This window comes from Phascolarctos cinereus, unplaced genomic scaffold (assembly GCF_003287225.1).
Source record: "Phascolarctos cinereus isolate Bilbo 61053 unplaced genomic scaffold, phaCin_HiC Scaffold_2;HRSCAF=192, whole genome shotgun sequence".
Lineage (NCBI taxonomy): Eukaryota > Metazoa > Chordata > Mammalia > Diprotodontia > Phascolarctidae > Phascolarctos > Phascolarctos cinereus.
The window spans coordinates 37599290-37616705 of NW_027555625.1; the positions used below are offsets into that span (position 1 = coordinate 37599290).

A 17416-nucleotide genomic window follows, 5' to 3' on the forward strand; every position below is an offset into this window, starting at 1 on the left:
TCAGATCTCCCGGGACAGGCGGTGCTGCCGCAATCTGCTCCCGCGCCACCCCGCAGTCCGTCCTCCCCGGGCTGCCACGGTGGCTCTCGCGCGGCTCTGACTCCTGATGAGGATGCCGGGGCCCCCGCTGCCTCTGCACAAAAGCCTCCACATGGGCCTCTCCCTCCTTCTGCTTTTTGGCACTCCGCCTCTGCAGACACTCGCGTGGGGTCTGGCCGGTCTGGGCAGCCTTCAGCAAACGCAGCACCCCCCACCACTGTGTGTGACACACTGCCCAGGTCAGGGGGACGCCACGAGGGGGCGCGATGGCGCGGTGCATTGGCGGCCAGGGAGGAGCCGAGCCCCAGGCATGCGCAGAAAGCGCGGCAGCCTCGAGACTACGATTCCCAGAAGGGCTTGCTCACCCGCGTGCATCTTGCAAGTTCAGAGGAGGGAGGTTGGTCGGTTCCTTTGACGTCATTTCCGCTGCGCCCCCTCGCCCCACTTTCACGCTTTGGGGTGTCTGTTTTTCTTCTCTGCCCCGAGTTGACCGGAAACGGGGTGAGCGGCCACGGAAAGCGGGGCCTGGCCCAGGCGGAGGCGGGCTGCGGGGCCGGAGCCCCAGGATATGGGGGGGATGCCCACCAGAGGGCGAAGCCTCCGGGGGGGGCAAGGGCATGGGGGGCGTCCCATGGCTGCCCACTCTCCGTGACCCCGGTTGGGGTTTCCTTGGCAACGATGCTAGAGTGGTGGTTTGCCCTTTCCTTCAGCCCATTTGGCAGATGAGGAGACCGAGGCCCACAGGGTTCAGTGACTTGGCCAGGGTCACCCGGCTAGCGGGCGCTGAGACTGTGTCTGCAGCCTTTGGCCCCGCACTCTATCCCCAGGGCCGGCTGGGGGCTGGAGCCAGAGCCGCCTCGACAGGCCTTGTCCCTCCAGGCCTCGGCCCTTCCCTGTGCAGAGCCCTGGGGCATGAAGTCCTGGTGCTTCTGTGTCCCTGGAGGGAGGCTGCGATGCCCCTGGTGACCGTGCCCTGCCCTGCTGAAAGGGTCAGGAGGTGCTGGCCCCAAGACAGCCCCCCCCAGAAGAGTAATGACCGATTCCTTCTGGCTCCCTCCCACCCCCGCCCCCCAGGAGAGAAATGACCTATTCCTTCTGGCCACCTCCGACCCCCGCTTTCACCCTCCCCCCCAATCTCCCCGCAGTGGAGAAGTGGGAATGAATGGTCTGAGCAGGGCAGACCCCCGGCTTGACCCTTTTACGCTCCTGCTTCTCCTTTCCTCCCCAGCTCTCCCTTCTGTGGCCTCTGCTCTGCCCCAGGAGGACAGCCTGGAGGAAGAGGGAATGGCTCCTGCCCTGACAGCCAGGCCCGGGAAGGTGAGTGCCACTTGCTGCTTTCCTGAAATAGCATCTCAGGCCAGAGACAATGGGATAGGTTTGTTTGTCCTGTCCACTAGAGATTGTGGGCATCAGGGAATCATATACTTAGAGCTAAAAGATACCATAGATTATAATCTATTTATCCAACACCACTTATCCTAAAATTTACATTCATATTTAAATTTTGGAATACCGATTCTTTCCTCCAACCCCTTCCCCACCCATTGACAAGGTGAGCAAGATACCCATTATGTATGTGAAGACAGACAAAACATTTCTATATTAGCCACATTGCAAAAAAAAATTAAAAATGCATTAGAATTTTAACAAGTGAAAAAGATATTCTTTTTATGCCTTTAGAGTTCATCAGTTCTCTCTTCAGTTTTCATCTTGAATCCTTTGGAATTTTCATGTGTCTTGTATTGAACAAAGTAGCCAAGTCTGTCACAGTTGATCATTGTTACAATATTGGCATTACTGGCCAGAGTGTTCTGATTCTGCTCATTTCACTTTGTCTTAATTTATCAAAGTATTTTCAAGTGTTTCTGAACTTATACCACTTACCATTTCTTAATGATGACATTAGGTTGTGTTGAGGTAGTTCCGTCGTAAAGAATTCAAAGACTCAGATAGTCTTCAACCAAGCAAAGAGATTTATTGTGGTTTTGAGGTTAAGTTCTTTGGAGGAGTTAGCAATTTCAGTAAAGCAAGACAGTCAGTTTATAGAGTTTATGATGCTGATCACACTATCAAAATCTATATAGAATATACAAATATAATTAATATTAAAAGGCAAGGGGGCTGCGAGGTAGCACAATGGATAAAGCACCGGCCCTACAGTCAGGAGGACCTGAGTTCAAATCCAGTCTCAGACCAGATGCTTGACACTAGCTGTGTGACCCTGGACAAGTTACTTAATCCCAGTTGCCCCACAAAAAAAATTAAAATAAAATAAAAGGCAAGAGGAGATTCTTAAGCAAGTAAATAACAGAAGAGGGGTCCCAGCCTTGGTGGAACTACATATGCAATTACCCACAATGCATATAGAAAAACACTTTTGGGGTGCATTATTGTATGATAATGATATTATAATAAGCCTCTCTACAGCATAAGTTTACTCCAGGTCAGTTCTTTACCATTACTATGCAGGCACCGTCTTGGTGGAAGCCCCATCTGTGGTTTGGTGGGCAAGCATCCTGGTCTACATCCTAGTGGTGCTACTCTCTGGTTGGCTGGCTATTGTGGTCCTGTCTTGGGCTAAGTGGATGTTGTGGTTGTGGTTGAGAGTGTGGACACACCTGCTGTTTCTGTGGGGAATATAAGAATTTGATCTGGGAGCAGGGACTGGCCAGAGACAGTGGCTCTATTGAGTCTGGGGGCAGTTGATAGGTAGCAGCAGTGGGCCTGCTGTTTAGTGAGGCCTGTGATTGAGTATGGGAGCCTGTGGTGTGGGTAAAGCCAGATTGTGTGGTCAAATTAGGGCATGCCTGCTGTTCAGTGAGGCCCATAAGGCAGTTAGGATATTGTGGCTGAGGGTTCCATCTTTAGTATACAGTAGTATTCCCTCATAGTCATGCCTCACTCCTTATTCAGCTGTTCTCTAGTTGATTGGCACCTGTGGTGAGTGAAAGATGATATGCCCAAGGAAACAAAGGTTCGATCTTCTGAACACAGCATTTAATAAGGTGATACATGTCAGTTTTTCAATACAACGGGACCAGGCCTCCTCACTTTAAGCCTGGACCCAAAATACAGGGAGAAACAGACTTTTAAAAACAATTCATCAAATAAGGTCAGCTAATAAAAAGGAAACATGCCATGAGGTAATCTGATTTCTGATTGGATGAAAGATTAGGAACTTTCCAAGTTGAGAAGGGAATGGTGAACAGGTACAGTGCCCTGAAATCAGAAAAAGAGTAGTAGTCCCACTCCCCCCAAGTGTTTGTAAACAAAGTAACATGGAGACAATAACTGATTGATCAGTTTTTAGACAAGAGATGTGAATTGCTTGCCATACACAGTTGTGAGAAACTCCTTACATCAGTCTTTGGATCTGACTGGGTTTCTGGTCAGCATAATGTGGGTCCTTTGTTAAGGGGCTCTGCACAGTAGGGAGAGGTTATCCAGTTTCCCAGCTACTAGGGGCTTGGGTCAAACAACGAGATAAGGTTTTCCAGTTGCCACAGTTGAATAAAGTTTTCTCTCAAGACAGCAATTGGACTAGAAACTAAGCTAGCTCCAGAATTGAGTCACAAGATGGTGTCAGTGTGGTTCACTCAATTCCTACAGTAAATCATGTGTCCTAATCCCCTGAATTCCCTCAAATTTCACTCTATTTCAGAAGGGCGTGGGTGGGTTCCTGAAGTTACCCAAAGTCCTAGGAGTTCTTCCCTGCAATCTTAAAATGATTCCCTCACATCTGCTCAATTTCTAATTCTTTGCCACCACAAATAAAGCTGCTCTAAATGTTTTTGTGCATTTAGGTCCTTTCCCTTTGTCTATGATCTCTTGAGATAAAGACCTAATTAGAGGGATTGCTAGGTCAAAGGATATGCACAATTGTATAGCCTTTCTGGTGTGGTTCCAAATTGTATTCCAAGAATGGTTGGAACAGTTCACAATGCCAGTAATAGTGCATTAGTGTCCCTATTTTTCCACACCTTCTAGCATTTATTATTTTCTTTTTCTGTCTTGTTAGACAATCTGATAAGTGTGAAGTGGTATCTCAGAATTGTTTTTATTTGCATTTCTCTAAGTATTGGTGATTTAGAGCATTTTTTCATATGACTATTGATGGCTTTAACTTTTGAAAACTGCCCCTTCATAACCTTTGCCTATTTTTCTGTTGGTAAATGGATCTTAAATTTATAAAGTTAGCTCAGTTTCCTATGTATTTGAGAAATGAGTCCTTTATCAGAGAAACTTTGCTATGGAAACTTTTTCCATTTTCCTGATTGCCTTCTTATTTTGGTTGCATTGGTTTTGTTTTTGCAAAAACGTTTAAATTTCATTTAATCAAGATTGTGCATGTTACCTCCTGTGATCCTTTCTATCTCTCATTTGATCATAAATTCTTCTCTTTTCCACAGACCTAGCAGGTACATTTTTCTATGCTTGCCTGCTTTGCTTATGATACCACCCTTTATATCGAAACTATGTACTCATTTTGACCTTAACCTTGGCACATGACTTGAGATGTTGGTCCGTCCCTGCTTTTTGCCAGACTGCTTTGCAGTTTTGCCAGTAATTTTTGTGAAATGGGGATTTCTTACCTGAAAACCATGGATGTTTGAGTTTATCCAACACTGGATTATCATGGTCATTACTTCTGTGTATTATATACCCAGTCTATTCCATTGATCAGTCATTGATTTTCATAGCTCTTCCCAGATGGTTTTGATGGTTACTCCTTTTAATATAGTTTGAAATCTGTTATGTTAGGTTCCCTTCCTTCACATGTCTTTTGTTTGATTCCCTTGATATTCTTGACCTTTTGTTTATCCTGATAATGTTTAATATTTTTCTATAAAAAAATTCTGTTAATTTGATTTGTATGGCACCAAATATGTATATTAATTTAGTTAGAATTGTCATTTTTCTTATGGCTCAGCTTACCCAGGAGCAATTAGTATTTCTCTAATTGTTCAGATATCTGTTTGTGTGAAAAGTATCTTGTAATTATATTCCTATAATTCCTGGGTGGGTCTGGGCAGGTAGGCTCTGCATGCCTGTGGTTATTTTAAATGGAATGTCTCTTTTTCTCCCTCCTGGGCTTTGTCGGTAATATATAGAAATGCTGATGGTTTATGTGGGTTTATTTTATATCATGCAACTTTGGTAAAGTTCTTGATTATTTTAACCATCGAAGCATCTGCAAAAGTATGATGGTTTTATATTGTTTTTTGTCTTATTCCTTGAGTTTCTTTTTTCTTGTGTTATTACTATTGTTAGCATTTCTTGTAAAATATTGAATAAAAGTGTTGACTTCTAATTCCAGAAAGAAATAAAAGACTAAGGGTATAGGAAGGGGGAAGAGTATTTCAGGCTTGGGGGAGAGGATAAATGGCATTCAGGTAGGTTTAGTAATAGGTGGGCATGGTACCAGGTAGAAGTAAAGTAGAAGAGTCAGGAGGGATAGGAAATAAGAGATACACACAAGCATAAAAGAATTTATTAGGAGAAAAAAGCAGTAGTAATCATGATCTCAGACAAACTAAAAGCTAAAATAGATTTAATCAGAAGAGAAAAATAGGGAAACTACACTGTCAGCCATATTAATCAATACTGTTTTAGACTATTTAAAATAACTAGACAGTGTAAGGTTAGAATATTGCTGTTATGTAGGAAATGATGAGTTGATGGACTTAGAAAAATATGGAAAGTCTACAACTTATCAAGGAAGATATTGTCTACCCTCAGAGAAACAGAGGACGTGAATGTATGTATCTATATATAAGTATGATTATAGGTATCTAAGTATATATATAATATCTGTATATGTGTGTATGTGTATAATATAGATGTGTACATAGGTATACGTATATGTGCATGGGTGTACATACATATATGTATACCCATACGCACAGGTATATGCATGCATGCATATACATACATGTATACACACATCTCTAAGCTAAATTGTAGCTTTATTGAGGAGGGCAGGAGGAAGCAGAGGAAAAAGAACAAAGTAAAAAGTGCACAGCAGAGAACAAAAGAAACTTAACAAGGAAGCAAAGAAAAGATGGACAGCTCTCAACACAATATGCAATGTTTATTATATAGGCTTTCTTGAAAAGGAGATTTATTGCTCTGTATTTTGAATGCTCTCTTACATTCTGCTGTGCACATGACAGTTTTTTTCTTTTTTTGTATTTAAGTTTATAACATGTTTCTTTTTTTTCCTTATTGTGTATTTAAGTTTAAACTAAATTAATTAAATAAAAGACTCCTTGATTTCAAATCTACATTTTGGGGAAGTGCTACATTAAAGTGAATTTAATTAAAGAGTAAGAGGTGGCAAAGTATAAAGAAAAGAACACCAGACTGTGTGTCAGAAGGCTTGTGAGACTCAGCAGTTGTTAATAGCTGATTGGAGCCTAACTAATCACGATAACAAAAATGGCTTTAAGTACCATTAACTGAAGAGGAATAAAAAGAAATAGCACAGGGTAAAAAATCAGTAAAAGACAACAAAGCCCCAAAGAACTGATTCTGATGATAAATGTTACCAAAAAAAAAAAGATTAAAAAAAAAAACCTAGTTTGGAGGCAAGCAAGAGACCAAAGAATAGTGAGGACCATGTTTAGTGGATGGGATGACCATAAGGAGGATGCCTGAGAGAAGGCTAAACTCTTGCTTGGATTTAGTTTTCTCTTTGGAAAATGAAGATCTTTGAAGTGGGATTTAGAGCCCCCAAATTGACAATAAGAAGTGGATACCCAGGGTAAAGGGAGCTAGACAGGATCCAGTTGTTCTGAAAGAAGTGTGCAATGTGTTTAATTGCTTAGCCGTTCTCAGGTATCCCTGCAGGACCTTGGAGAATAGGGTTGGTGCCGCAGAATCAGAGAGGGGACTTGTGGCAAGTTTAAAAAAAGAGGCTGTGGATTCTGCAAAGCCTAGGCCGGTGACTTCCAACTCTAGCACATGCCTAGCATACTTTTTTTTTAATGAGTTGGTTAGTGAGCTATTAGAAAAGGCTGCTTCATTTATTTATTTATTTTCAACAGTGCTTTTTGGTCAGTCATTTGTGGGAAATGTTTTCTTCCCTCACCTTCTTTTATAGCAAAGAAACACAGTTACATAAAAATACCAATCATAGTGACTCTTCCAGATAATTCAGAAAACATTCCCTTCTCTGGTGGTCTCCATCTCGTCTGCTGTTAGAAACAGTAACGTTTTTTTCAAATTACTCAGAGTTCAGCATCTTTTTCTTTTTAGAAGATATATTTTTTGTAGTCTTTGTATATAATGTTCTGTTGTCTCTGCTTATTTTACACTGCATCATTTAATTCACATTTCCATTGCTATTCAAAATTCTTCATATTTGTCATTTGAAACTGTATAATAAATCCATATGCCATTTTTTGGTAATCCTTCTTTGTTGGTGAGAATTCAGATTGTTTCCAGTTCTTTGCTGCCCCCAAAGGTGTGCTCTTATGAATGTTTTTGTGTATAAACTCACCTGTGGCCTTGTTCTGGTTATAGAAAAAGGGTATGGCAGCATGGTAATGAAAATATCTCTGGATTTGGAGTTCAAACCTGGGTTCAAAGTGCAGATCTGCAGTTTACTCCCTTTTGACCTTCAGCAGGTTACTTTCTCTCTTTGGGCCTCACTTCCCTAATTTGTAAAATGAGAAAGTTGGATTGTCAAGTCTCTTTCAGTTCTAAATATATGAATTGGAAAACAATGGGTCCTTTAATATCCTTTTCGGCTGTAAAACATTTCCCACAATGTTGCAGATAGGAGATGGTCGTCCCCCCATGCTCACCTTTGCTCTTATGGTTCCAGGAGCATTGAGCACAATCATGTTCACTAGGAAAAAAGTGGGGGGGAGGGGGGGAAGAAAAGCCCATACACATTTAAAATGGATGTTATTGGATACATTAACAACAATAAGTATCCACTGTACTAAGTTGTGAAGATACAAAGAAAGCAAACCTGGCCACTGCCCCCTAGGAGCTTACAGTCTAATGAGAGAGGAATTTTACTAAAGTGCCTGTTATGCATTGGTCACTGTGCTGGATTGTACATAAGCAGCTGAAACAATTCCTATTGCCAAGGAAGTTATATTGAAACTCCATAACAATTAGAGTTATATCTTGGTAAGCACAAATATTCTTGGTGTTTCAGGAATCAGTGACATTCCAGGATGTGGCTGTGGAATTCTCCTTGGAGGAGTGGATTCATTTGAACCTGTCTCAGAAAAACTTGTACAGGGATGTGATGCTGGAGAACTATAAGAACTTGGTGTTTTTGGGTAAGAACAGCTTCCCCTTTGCAGTCCTGGTCTATATGATGTTGGCTTTCAGGATTTTAAGTTATTCTTTGACATACAAAAGGAAGATATTCCCTAGTCCTTGTGTAGCTCAGAGACTCAGTATTTGTGCTACCTGTTTCCAGGAAAAAGGTTGCTTAGTATGCCTGAAAATTGATTTCTTGATTTGTTGTTATCCTTGAGACTCTGTCTTCCCCTCTCTTGCTTCAAATCCAAGATTTTGTGTTCAATCCCAGTGTAGGTTTCATCATATACGAAGTGTTCCCATTGTCTGAGCAGAGTCAGATGAACTACTTTTCCCAAGTCATACTCTATAATCCATTCCCACATAATATAATATCTTTCATTGTATTATCCTTGGGGTCTTCCTAGCATGCCTACTTTTTTCCCAAAGAGAGTTTAACTGGTTTTGAATTCTTTTACTAATTTTTGTGGCTGCCTTTTTTTTTTAAGCAAAACAAAACAAACTCTACTTCTCCTTCTGTCTAGGCCATTAACCCCCCCTTGGTTGAAAAAAATAATCACAGACAAAATTAGCTAACATAATGCTTGGGGTGGTATAAGATAAAATTTGTGCTCTTACTCCCCGACTTTTCTATCAAGAGTTGAGAGGAGTGTTTTGTGTCTGTTCTATGATTGAATTGTGAGATGAGTGTGCCTATCACTTTTTCATTTTCAACAAACAGGATTTGCAGTTTCCAAACCAGATGTGATCTACCAGTTGGAAAGAAAGGAAACATCTTGGATGCCAGAGGCAGATATTCCAAGAAGCAACTGTCCAGGTGACTACATAAAAAACAATGAAATGAGTCACTGGAAAATACTACTCTGTTGGTTATTGTAGGTCAGAACTCTTATAAAATGTTGAACAGAGTGAAAGCTTCTCAGGCCTGTTGAGAAGAGCTGAGACTTTAAAATGTCTTTTTCTAACTCAATAAGTTACTTTTTTGTGCATCTCTTTAGTCACATGTACCTCCACTTTCAAAGCAAGTGGTTGCCTCAGTGTGGGGTAGGTATTTGTGTCCTGTTCATTGAAGATCATCCTGTCTTACGCAGGCATTCTCTCGCCTCAGTTGCATGAATCCATTCTCCCTCTTAGAATAAGCATATCATTTGATCTGTTAATAGTATTCCCTTTTGGCATTTATGTTCTCTTCTGGTATTTCTTCTCTGTTGCTTGATGCTTATGTTTCTTTGCTGCTGTTACTTTATAAAATATTTAATCTTAACTTAATTCCCTTTGTGTCAGCCTGTCATGTTATATGTTATCCTGTTTTTCTTTATGCTTTGAAATTATGTTCATCAGGGCAGAATAATATATTCCTATGACATGATTTATTTAGCCGTAAGGCCATCATTGGACCTGTAGGTTTTGCATATTTTGCTATTTCATAAAAAGCTATGGTGAGTATTTTTGAGAAGTGTTTTTGCTTTCAGGATCATTTTGAGGATGTAGACCTACTAATGGGACCATTGGATCAAAAGTTATGAAGTTTTGTACCTAAAGCTTAAATTGCTTTGTAATTTTTTACACAAATGGCATCAACAACTTAATACATGTCTATTTCAGCATAACTTCCAAAATTTGTTATCATTTTAAAGTATCTTTTTTAGTCTGATGAGTGTTTGGGTGTTACCTCCAAATTGTTCTGTGTTTTATTTCTTTGATTACCGGAGTTGCAGTGTTGTTTCTGGTAGTTATTGGTATTTTGTCTTGTGAAAAATGTCTTGATCATTTACCTTTTTGGAGTTAGATCTTACTCTTACAGATTCCATCAGTTCCTTACAATAGAGATGTGTTGGATTTTTAGCGGACATTTATGGCAGCAATTGTCCAGTAAGACTCTTTGCCTCGTCTCTTTTCTTTCTGCCATGTCTCTTTTTATCTTTCCTCGTGCTGATCTCATTAATTCTCCTTTTCTTTCCATTCAGTGTCTTCCTTTTCTGCTTCCACTTTAAATTTAAGGATGCATTTTTTTGTTGTTGCTTAGTTATGTTTTGCTCATGTCCAACTGTTTATGACCTAAATTGGGTTTTTCTTGGCAAAGATGATGGAGTGGTTTGTGTTTTCCTTCTCTAAGTCACTTTACCGGTAAGGAAACTGAGGCAGACATGGTAAAATGGCCTGCCTAGAGTCACACAGCTAGTGTTTTGAGTCTTGATATGATCTCAGAAAGATTAATCTTTCTGACTCCACTCACAACAGTTGATTCACTGTGCCGCCTAGTTGCCCTAAGGCTACTTTCGCAACCTCTTAAAGTCATCTAGTTTTTAAGGATACTGTATTTCCCCGCATAATCGTTATACCCTGGGTTTTTTTTTCCAGTCCAAAGATTAGTTTATAACCTTTCATCATGTAATTATCACATGATATAATTCTCTTCATCTTGCTGCTTAAAAGGTAAACAGAGCAGGGATTTATTCATCAGTGGCCTGTGGATATCCATTTATCTCTTGAGCATTGGGAGCCAAGAGCCTAGGATTCTCAGGGCAATGCATTGTCAGTATATTTCCCAAAACCAACCTGTGTGGTGTATGTAGAGCACTGCAGTACTAATGGTATTGTCACTCAACCCAAGGAAGAGCCGTAGGTGCAAGGGGAGCAGGGGAGCAGGTGAAGCTGCCGTGCGTAAGTCACGTGATGTGGTAAGACTTACATCTTCCCTCATTATCTAAACTGTACGTTTGTCTGTCATTGATACCGGGTAATAATAAGTGATTTTTAAATAATATCGGCACAAATTTTTTTTTAAAAGCTTCACATAATGGTCACACCCCGCTTTTTTGCAAAAAAAATTTGGCATGAAATCTGCAGCGATTATGCAATGAAGTATGTAGTCTTTCATTTCCTTATGCAATTCAAATGTCAACCATTTACAATCGAATAAATTCATCTAATTCATCCTTTCCAGGTAGTTTCATCCCAAGTCAGTTCATTTATTTGTTAATTTTGGGTGACCTTATTTTCACATAAGATAAACTGTGATCCTTAAAGAGTAGTAAGACTAGTCTTTTCAAGTGGGAATGCAAGAGAATCTCTCTCAAAACTCTTGAGGAAGTAGGAGTCTTTGAAAATGGAAGAAAAGGAAGGGTTAATCAGGTCTTTATTCTTCCTTTCAGGGAGCAAAGGATTTACTGAAGAGAAATTTTATAAATGTGGTGAATGTGGGAAGACCTTCAGGAGTAAGACGCAACTTACTATGCATCAGAGTATTCATACTGGAAAGATTCTTCATGAATGTAAGGAGTGTGGGAAGGCTTTCATCTACAACTCAGAACTTCGTCTACATCAGAGAATTCATACTGGAGAGAAACCTTATGAATGTAATGTATGTGGGAAGGCCTTCAGGAGGAAGGCAAATCTTACTGTGCATCAGAGAATTCATACTGGAGAGAAACCTTATGAATGTAGTGAATGTAGGATGGCCTTCAGGCGTAAGACACAGCTTACTGTGCATCTGAAAGTTCATCCTGGAAAGATTCTTTATGTATGTAAAGAGTGTGGGAAGGCTTTCCAATATAATTCAGAACTTATGAAACATCAGAGAAATCATATGGGAGAGGAGCTATGTGAATGTAATGAATGTGGGAATGTTTTTAGGAGTAAAACACAACTTACCGTGCATCAGAGAATTCATACTGGAGAGAAACCTTATGAATGTAAGGAGTGTGGAAAAGCTTTCTTCTACAACTCACACCTTATTAAACATCAAAGAATTCATACTGGAGAGAAACCTTATGAATGTAGTAAATGTGGGAAGGCCTTTAGGAGGAAGGGAAATCTTAATATGCATCAGAGAATTCATACTGGAGAGAAACCGTATGATTGTAGTGCATGTGGAAAGGCCTTCAAGAGGAAGTCAACTCTTAATAAGCATCAGAGAATTCATACTGGAGAGAAACCTTATGAATGTAATGAATGTGGGATGGCCTTTAGGCTTAAGACACAGCTTGCTATACATCAGAGAATTCATACTGGAGAGATACCTTATGAATGTAGTGTATGTGGGAAGACCTACAATAGGAAGTCAAATCTTACTGTGCATCAGAGAATACATACTGGAGAGAGTGTTTATGAATGTAAGGAGTGTGGGAAGGCTTTCCATCACAAGGCAGTTCTTAGAAAACATCAAAGAAATCATCAGGGAGAGAAACCTTATGAGTGCAGTATATGTAGGAAGACCTTCAGGATGAAGTCATATTTGACTGCACATCAGAGAGTTCACACTGGAGAGAAACCTTTTGAATGTAGTGAATGTGGGATGGCCTTCAGGCGTAAGACAGAGCATACTGTGCATCAGAGAATTCATACTGGAGAGAGTCTTTATGAATGTAAGGAATGTGGGAAGGCTTTCTTCTACAACTCAGTATTTATTCTACATCAAAGAATTCATACTGGAGAGAAACCTTATGAATGTAGTGAATGTAAGAAGGTGTTCAGGAGTAAAACACAACTTAATGTACATCAGAGAGTTCATCCTGGAAAGATTCTATATGAGTGTAAAGAGTGTGGGAAGGCTTGCCAGTACAATTCAGAACTTATTCGGCATCAAAGGATTCATGCTGGAGCTAGACCTTACGAATGTAGTGAATGTGGGAAGGCCTTCATGAATAAGAGAACACTTACTGTGCATCAGAGCATTCATACTGGAGAGAAACCTTATGAATGTAGTGAATGTAGGAAGGCATTCAGGTGTAAGACACAACTTACTGTTCATCAGAGCATTCATACTGGAGAGAAACCTTATGAATGTAGTATATGTGGGAAGGCCTTCAGGAGGAAGCCACGTCTTACTATGCATCAGAGAATTCATACTGGAGAGAAACCTTATGAATGTAGTAAATGTGGAAAGGCCTTTAGGATTAAGGCACATATTACTATGCATCAGAGCATTCATACTGGAGAGAAACCTTATGAATGTAGTGTATGTGGGAAGATTTTCAATAGGAAGTCAAATCTTACTGTGCATCAGAGAATTCATACTGGAGAGACACCTTATGAATGTAGTGAATGCAGGATGGCCTTCAGGTTTAAGAGACAGCTTACTGTGCATCAGAGAATTCATACTTGAGAGAGACTTTATGAATGCAGTGAATGTTGGAAGGCTTTTATACAGAATATACAACTTTATGTCCATAAGGAAATTTCATACTTGAGATATTCCTCATGAATGTAAAGAGTGGGAAGAACATCACAGCTTAGATTTAATTGAACATCACAAAATTCATTCTGCTGAGGGTCTCCTTCAGAAGTAAGCTACAATTTATTGTACATCAGAGCATTTGTACTAGAAAAAACCTTATGAATGTAGTGAATATGGGAAGACCTTCAGGAGTAAGACACAATTTACTGTGCATTCAAAATTCATACTGGGAAGATTCTTTATGAATATAAGGAGTGTGGGAAGGCCTTCCATTACAACTCAGAGCTTATTGGACATCACGGTATTCATACTGAAGAGAAACTGTATGAATGTTGTTTATGTGGGCATGCCTTCTTCCTGACTTTAGAAATTACTCAACATTAGAGTATTGATATTGGATAGAGCTCTTATAAATGTGATGAATGTGAAAGATCTTCCGACTGAGGACGCAACTTATTCAATATCGAAGAATCTATTCTGGAGTGAAACCTTATGTATTAGGTAATGCATGTAGGAAGGCATTTAGACTGAGGACACTTCTCTGATGTCTATCAGAGAATTCATACTCTGTAGAACCTTTATGAATGTAAAGTGTGTGGGAAGATCCAGTAGGTATCTAGACTGAGTCTGAGTCCTTATGTGAAGTTCTAAGAGTCCTTATTTAGCCCTCATGAAAGGAGATACTCCTCTCCTCTGCAGAGCTTTCTAAAGGAAGAGAGATTAATGTTATTCTCTCACAGACCTTCTGATATGGAGAGGATTTGGTGGTTGAGCCAGAGGGTACTGAGTGGGTGGTGTTTGGGGGAGAGCCTTGATATTAACTTTGATCCCTGGACAGATGGCATGCAAGAGGCATATGGAGATGTTTTGGCCATCAGATGAGCCTGATGTATGATAAGTTGTTGACTGTGCTTGAGGAATATATCATAATCTGAGCTGTGTTCCTGATGTTGCTGGTGCTGCTTCTGCTCGTATTCATCAGAGTAGCCACTGAACTATACAGATTTGGAATCACATTAATTTTTAAAAAGCCAAGTAAGCGTCTCTGGCAGATATTGGTGCTACATGATTTCTGTCCGTTGTTCTGAATATGAAAGTGAAGGAATTCCATGAAGTGCCGATAAACACTTAGTAGCGTTTGCATAGTGGTGATGCACAGTAACACTACTGTGCATCAGAGAATTCATGCTGTAGAGAGTGTTAAGTCTCTGTTAGTAGTAACTGTTACTCTTTTAAGGTAGCCACAGGCCTTGTCATCTAATTAGTGACATATGAAAAGTAGAATGGGATTCTGATTGTGGTCGAAGGATATGAACAGGAAGTTTTCAGAAGAAATTAAAGCTAACAATTGTCATAGGAAAAAATACTCTAAATCACTATTGATTAGAGAAATGCAAATAAAACAATTCTAAGATACCACTTTGCACTTATTAGATCAGGGAATGTCATAGATAAGAAAAATGACCAATTCTGGAGGGTTATGGAAAAACAGGGACATTAATGCGTATTGCAGCTGTTCCAATTATTCTCATGAACAATTTGGAACTGTGCCTAAAGGGCTATAAAACTCTGCATTCCCTTTCAGGGAGCTATAGCACTACTTGTTCTGTATGCCAAAGAGATCAAAGAAAAAGGAAAAGTACCTATATGTACAAAAATATAGCAGCTCTTTTTGTGGCAGCAAAGTATTGAAATTGATGGGATCCTCATTATTTAGGGAATGGCAAGACAAATTGTGCTTTTTGGTTGTATTGGAATACTATTTTGCTGTGAGAAATGATAGATACTAGCTAGATGGCTTAGAGGATAGAGCATTGTGCTTGAAGTGAGTACAACCTGAATTCAAATCGGGCCAAAGACACTTATTAGCTCTGTGACTCTGGGCAAGTCACTTAAGCTCTTTTTGCTTTAAGCTACTGGAGAGGGAAATGGCAACATCACACCATTATCTTTGCCAAGAAAACCCCCATAATGAGCTCATGAAAAGTTCAGCAATCATAGAACTACCGAACAACAACAACATGAGTGTGATGGTTTCAGGAAAACCCGTGAAGACCTATATGGATTGATATAGAGTGAAATGCGCAGAACCAGGTGGTCGTCGTACACAGGAACAGCAACATTGCAATGATGATCAACCGTCAAAGACTTAGCTACTTTAATGAAGATAATTCCAAAGGGCTCATGATGAAACACGCTCTCCACCTCCAGAAAGCAAACTGATGAACTCAATGTAAATTGAAGTATGTAGTTTTTTTCATTTTCTGTATTTTTCTTTATTTGCTACATGGTTAGTTTTTTTTTTTTTGGTAAGGTTTCACATGTATAGTTGTTATGTTTCTTACCTTATCAATGGGTGGGAAGGGCCTGGAAAGAAAATTTTCTAATTCAAAATGTTAAAAAGAATGTTCAACATAATTTATTTAAATAATAAAAATAAAAAGATTTGGAATCACCTATAAAAGTCTAGATTATTGAACTCCTAGATTTGGGTCTTTCTGCAACAGAAAGGAAAAGCCTAAGATTTCTGCCTTCCTGCCTGATCTCCAGTAATCTCTTTGCCAGTTCTAGCCAGATGTATGCAAAGTCAAATGGTGGTCAGTTTGTGGAGGTCCAAGCTTGCGCTCTAGGGCCCAAGAAGGTTTGGTGATTGACTAATGCACACAGCCAGAAGTTGGCTCTGCAACTACTTGACCAATCCTGGAAGAGAGTTACCTGGTCTTTTCTCTCTGAGAGTTGACAGTGATCTACAAATCACTACTTAGGATCCCATTGTCCCAGCACTCCCATCCTCTCAGCTACAAGTGTCCCAACAGTATCAGTTTCTGGAGCTGCTGTTCTCTTCCAGCCCCTCTTCATTGGTTTTGAGACATCTTCCCATGTTTCAGCAGAGCAAGCAGTGTGTAATCAGCTTGTAAAGATAGGCTCGAGTCACACCCTAAAGGGCTTTAACCAAGGAATTAGTATTTTATTCTAGAGTCAGGAAGAAAGCTACTGAATCCATGGAACAGAATGACATGGTCTGGTCTAGGCTTTAAGAATATGAATTTGTTAGGGGCAGCTAGGTGGCGCAGTGGATAGAGGACTGGCCCTGAAGTCAAGAGGACCTGAGTTCAAATCCCGCCTCAGACCCCACACTTGACACTTACTAGCTGTGTGACCTTGGGCAAGTCACTTAACCCCAATTGCCTAAAAGCCAAAAAAAAAAAAGAATATCAATTTGTTAATTGTAAAAAGAATATGTTGGAAAGGAGAAAGACTGCTTGTGTGTATGTTTTGGTCTGGACCTGTGTGGAGGCAAATTATGATTCAAGAGGACTGAAGATAGGTATGGCACTCATCTCTTTCTGCAGAGGCGATGGATTTAAAATAACAGAATGAGGTTTAGATTTTTGGGTGTGACCAATGTGGAAGTTTATTTTGTTGGACTACAGGTATATGATATGAAGGTTTTATTTTTCTCGTCTTTTTTGTTCAGTGAGGGAGAAGGAAAAATAATTGCTAAAATAAAAGTGTCAAGTAGATGGAACTGGCCTCTAACCTGTCAATGGCTGGAGCTGAACAGAGCAGGCTAGAGAATGGAATCAAGCAGGTGTTTAATTTCAAAGTGAGAGAAACAGCTTGCAAGCTTTGTTTCTTTGTTGCCTACTCAGATTCTTTCTTTTTCTTCTCTTATTGCTAAAGCTAACATTCCTAGTACAATATTTTTCTTAAATTATTCATTTTTAGTTTTCAACATTCACTTCCATAAGATTTTGAGTTTTAAGTTTTCTCCCCCTCCCTTGCCTCTCCTTCCCCAAGAAAGCATGTAATCTGATGTAGGCTCTACTTTTACATTCATATTAAGCATATTTTCACATTAGTCAAGGCCTGATCACACCCTCCTCCCAAAAACCAGCTTCTCTCAAAGCCCTCTTC

At 40.0% G+C, this 17416-nt stretch overlaps 1 protein-coding gene across 1 annotated transcript; it reads left to right on the plus strand.

Annotated features, from left to right (window-relative positions):
• The first annotated feature begins 254 nt into the window (after positions 1-254).
• Positions 255-15335, plus strand: LOC110203472 (uncharacterized). Its single transcript, XM_020979977.2, has 5 exons — positions 255-540; positions 1268-1356; positions 8210-8336; positions 9041-9136; positions 11475-15335. The coding sequence occupies exons 1-5, from the start codon at positions 306-308 to the stop codon at positions 13424-13426; spliced, it is 2499 nt and encodes an 832-aa protein (XP_020835636.1). The 5' UTR covers positions 255-305; the 3' UTR covers positions 13427-15335.
• Positions 15336-17416: the final 2081 nt, after the last annotated feature.

Excerpts from the sequence above, each read along its gene's own strand:
- LOC110203472 (XM_020979977.2), top strand. The coding sequence starts at position 306 with ATGGCGCGGTGCATTGGCGGCCAGGGAGGAGCCGAGCCCCAGGCATGC. Across the intron at positions 8,337-9,040 it reads TAAGAACTTGGTGTTTTTGG|GATTTGCAGTTTCCAAACCA; the intron begins GTAAGAACAGCT and ends TTCAACAAACAG. Across the intron at positions 9,137-11,474 it reads TCCAAGAAGCAACTGTCCAG|GGAGCAAAGGATTTACTGAA; the intron begins GTGACTACATAA and ends TCTTCCTTTCAG.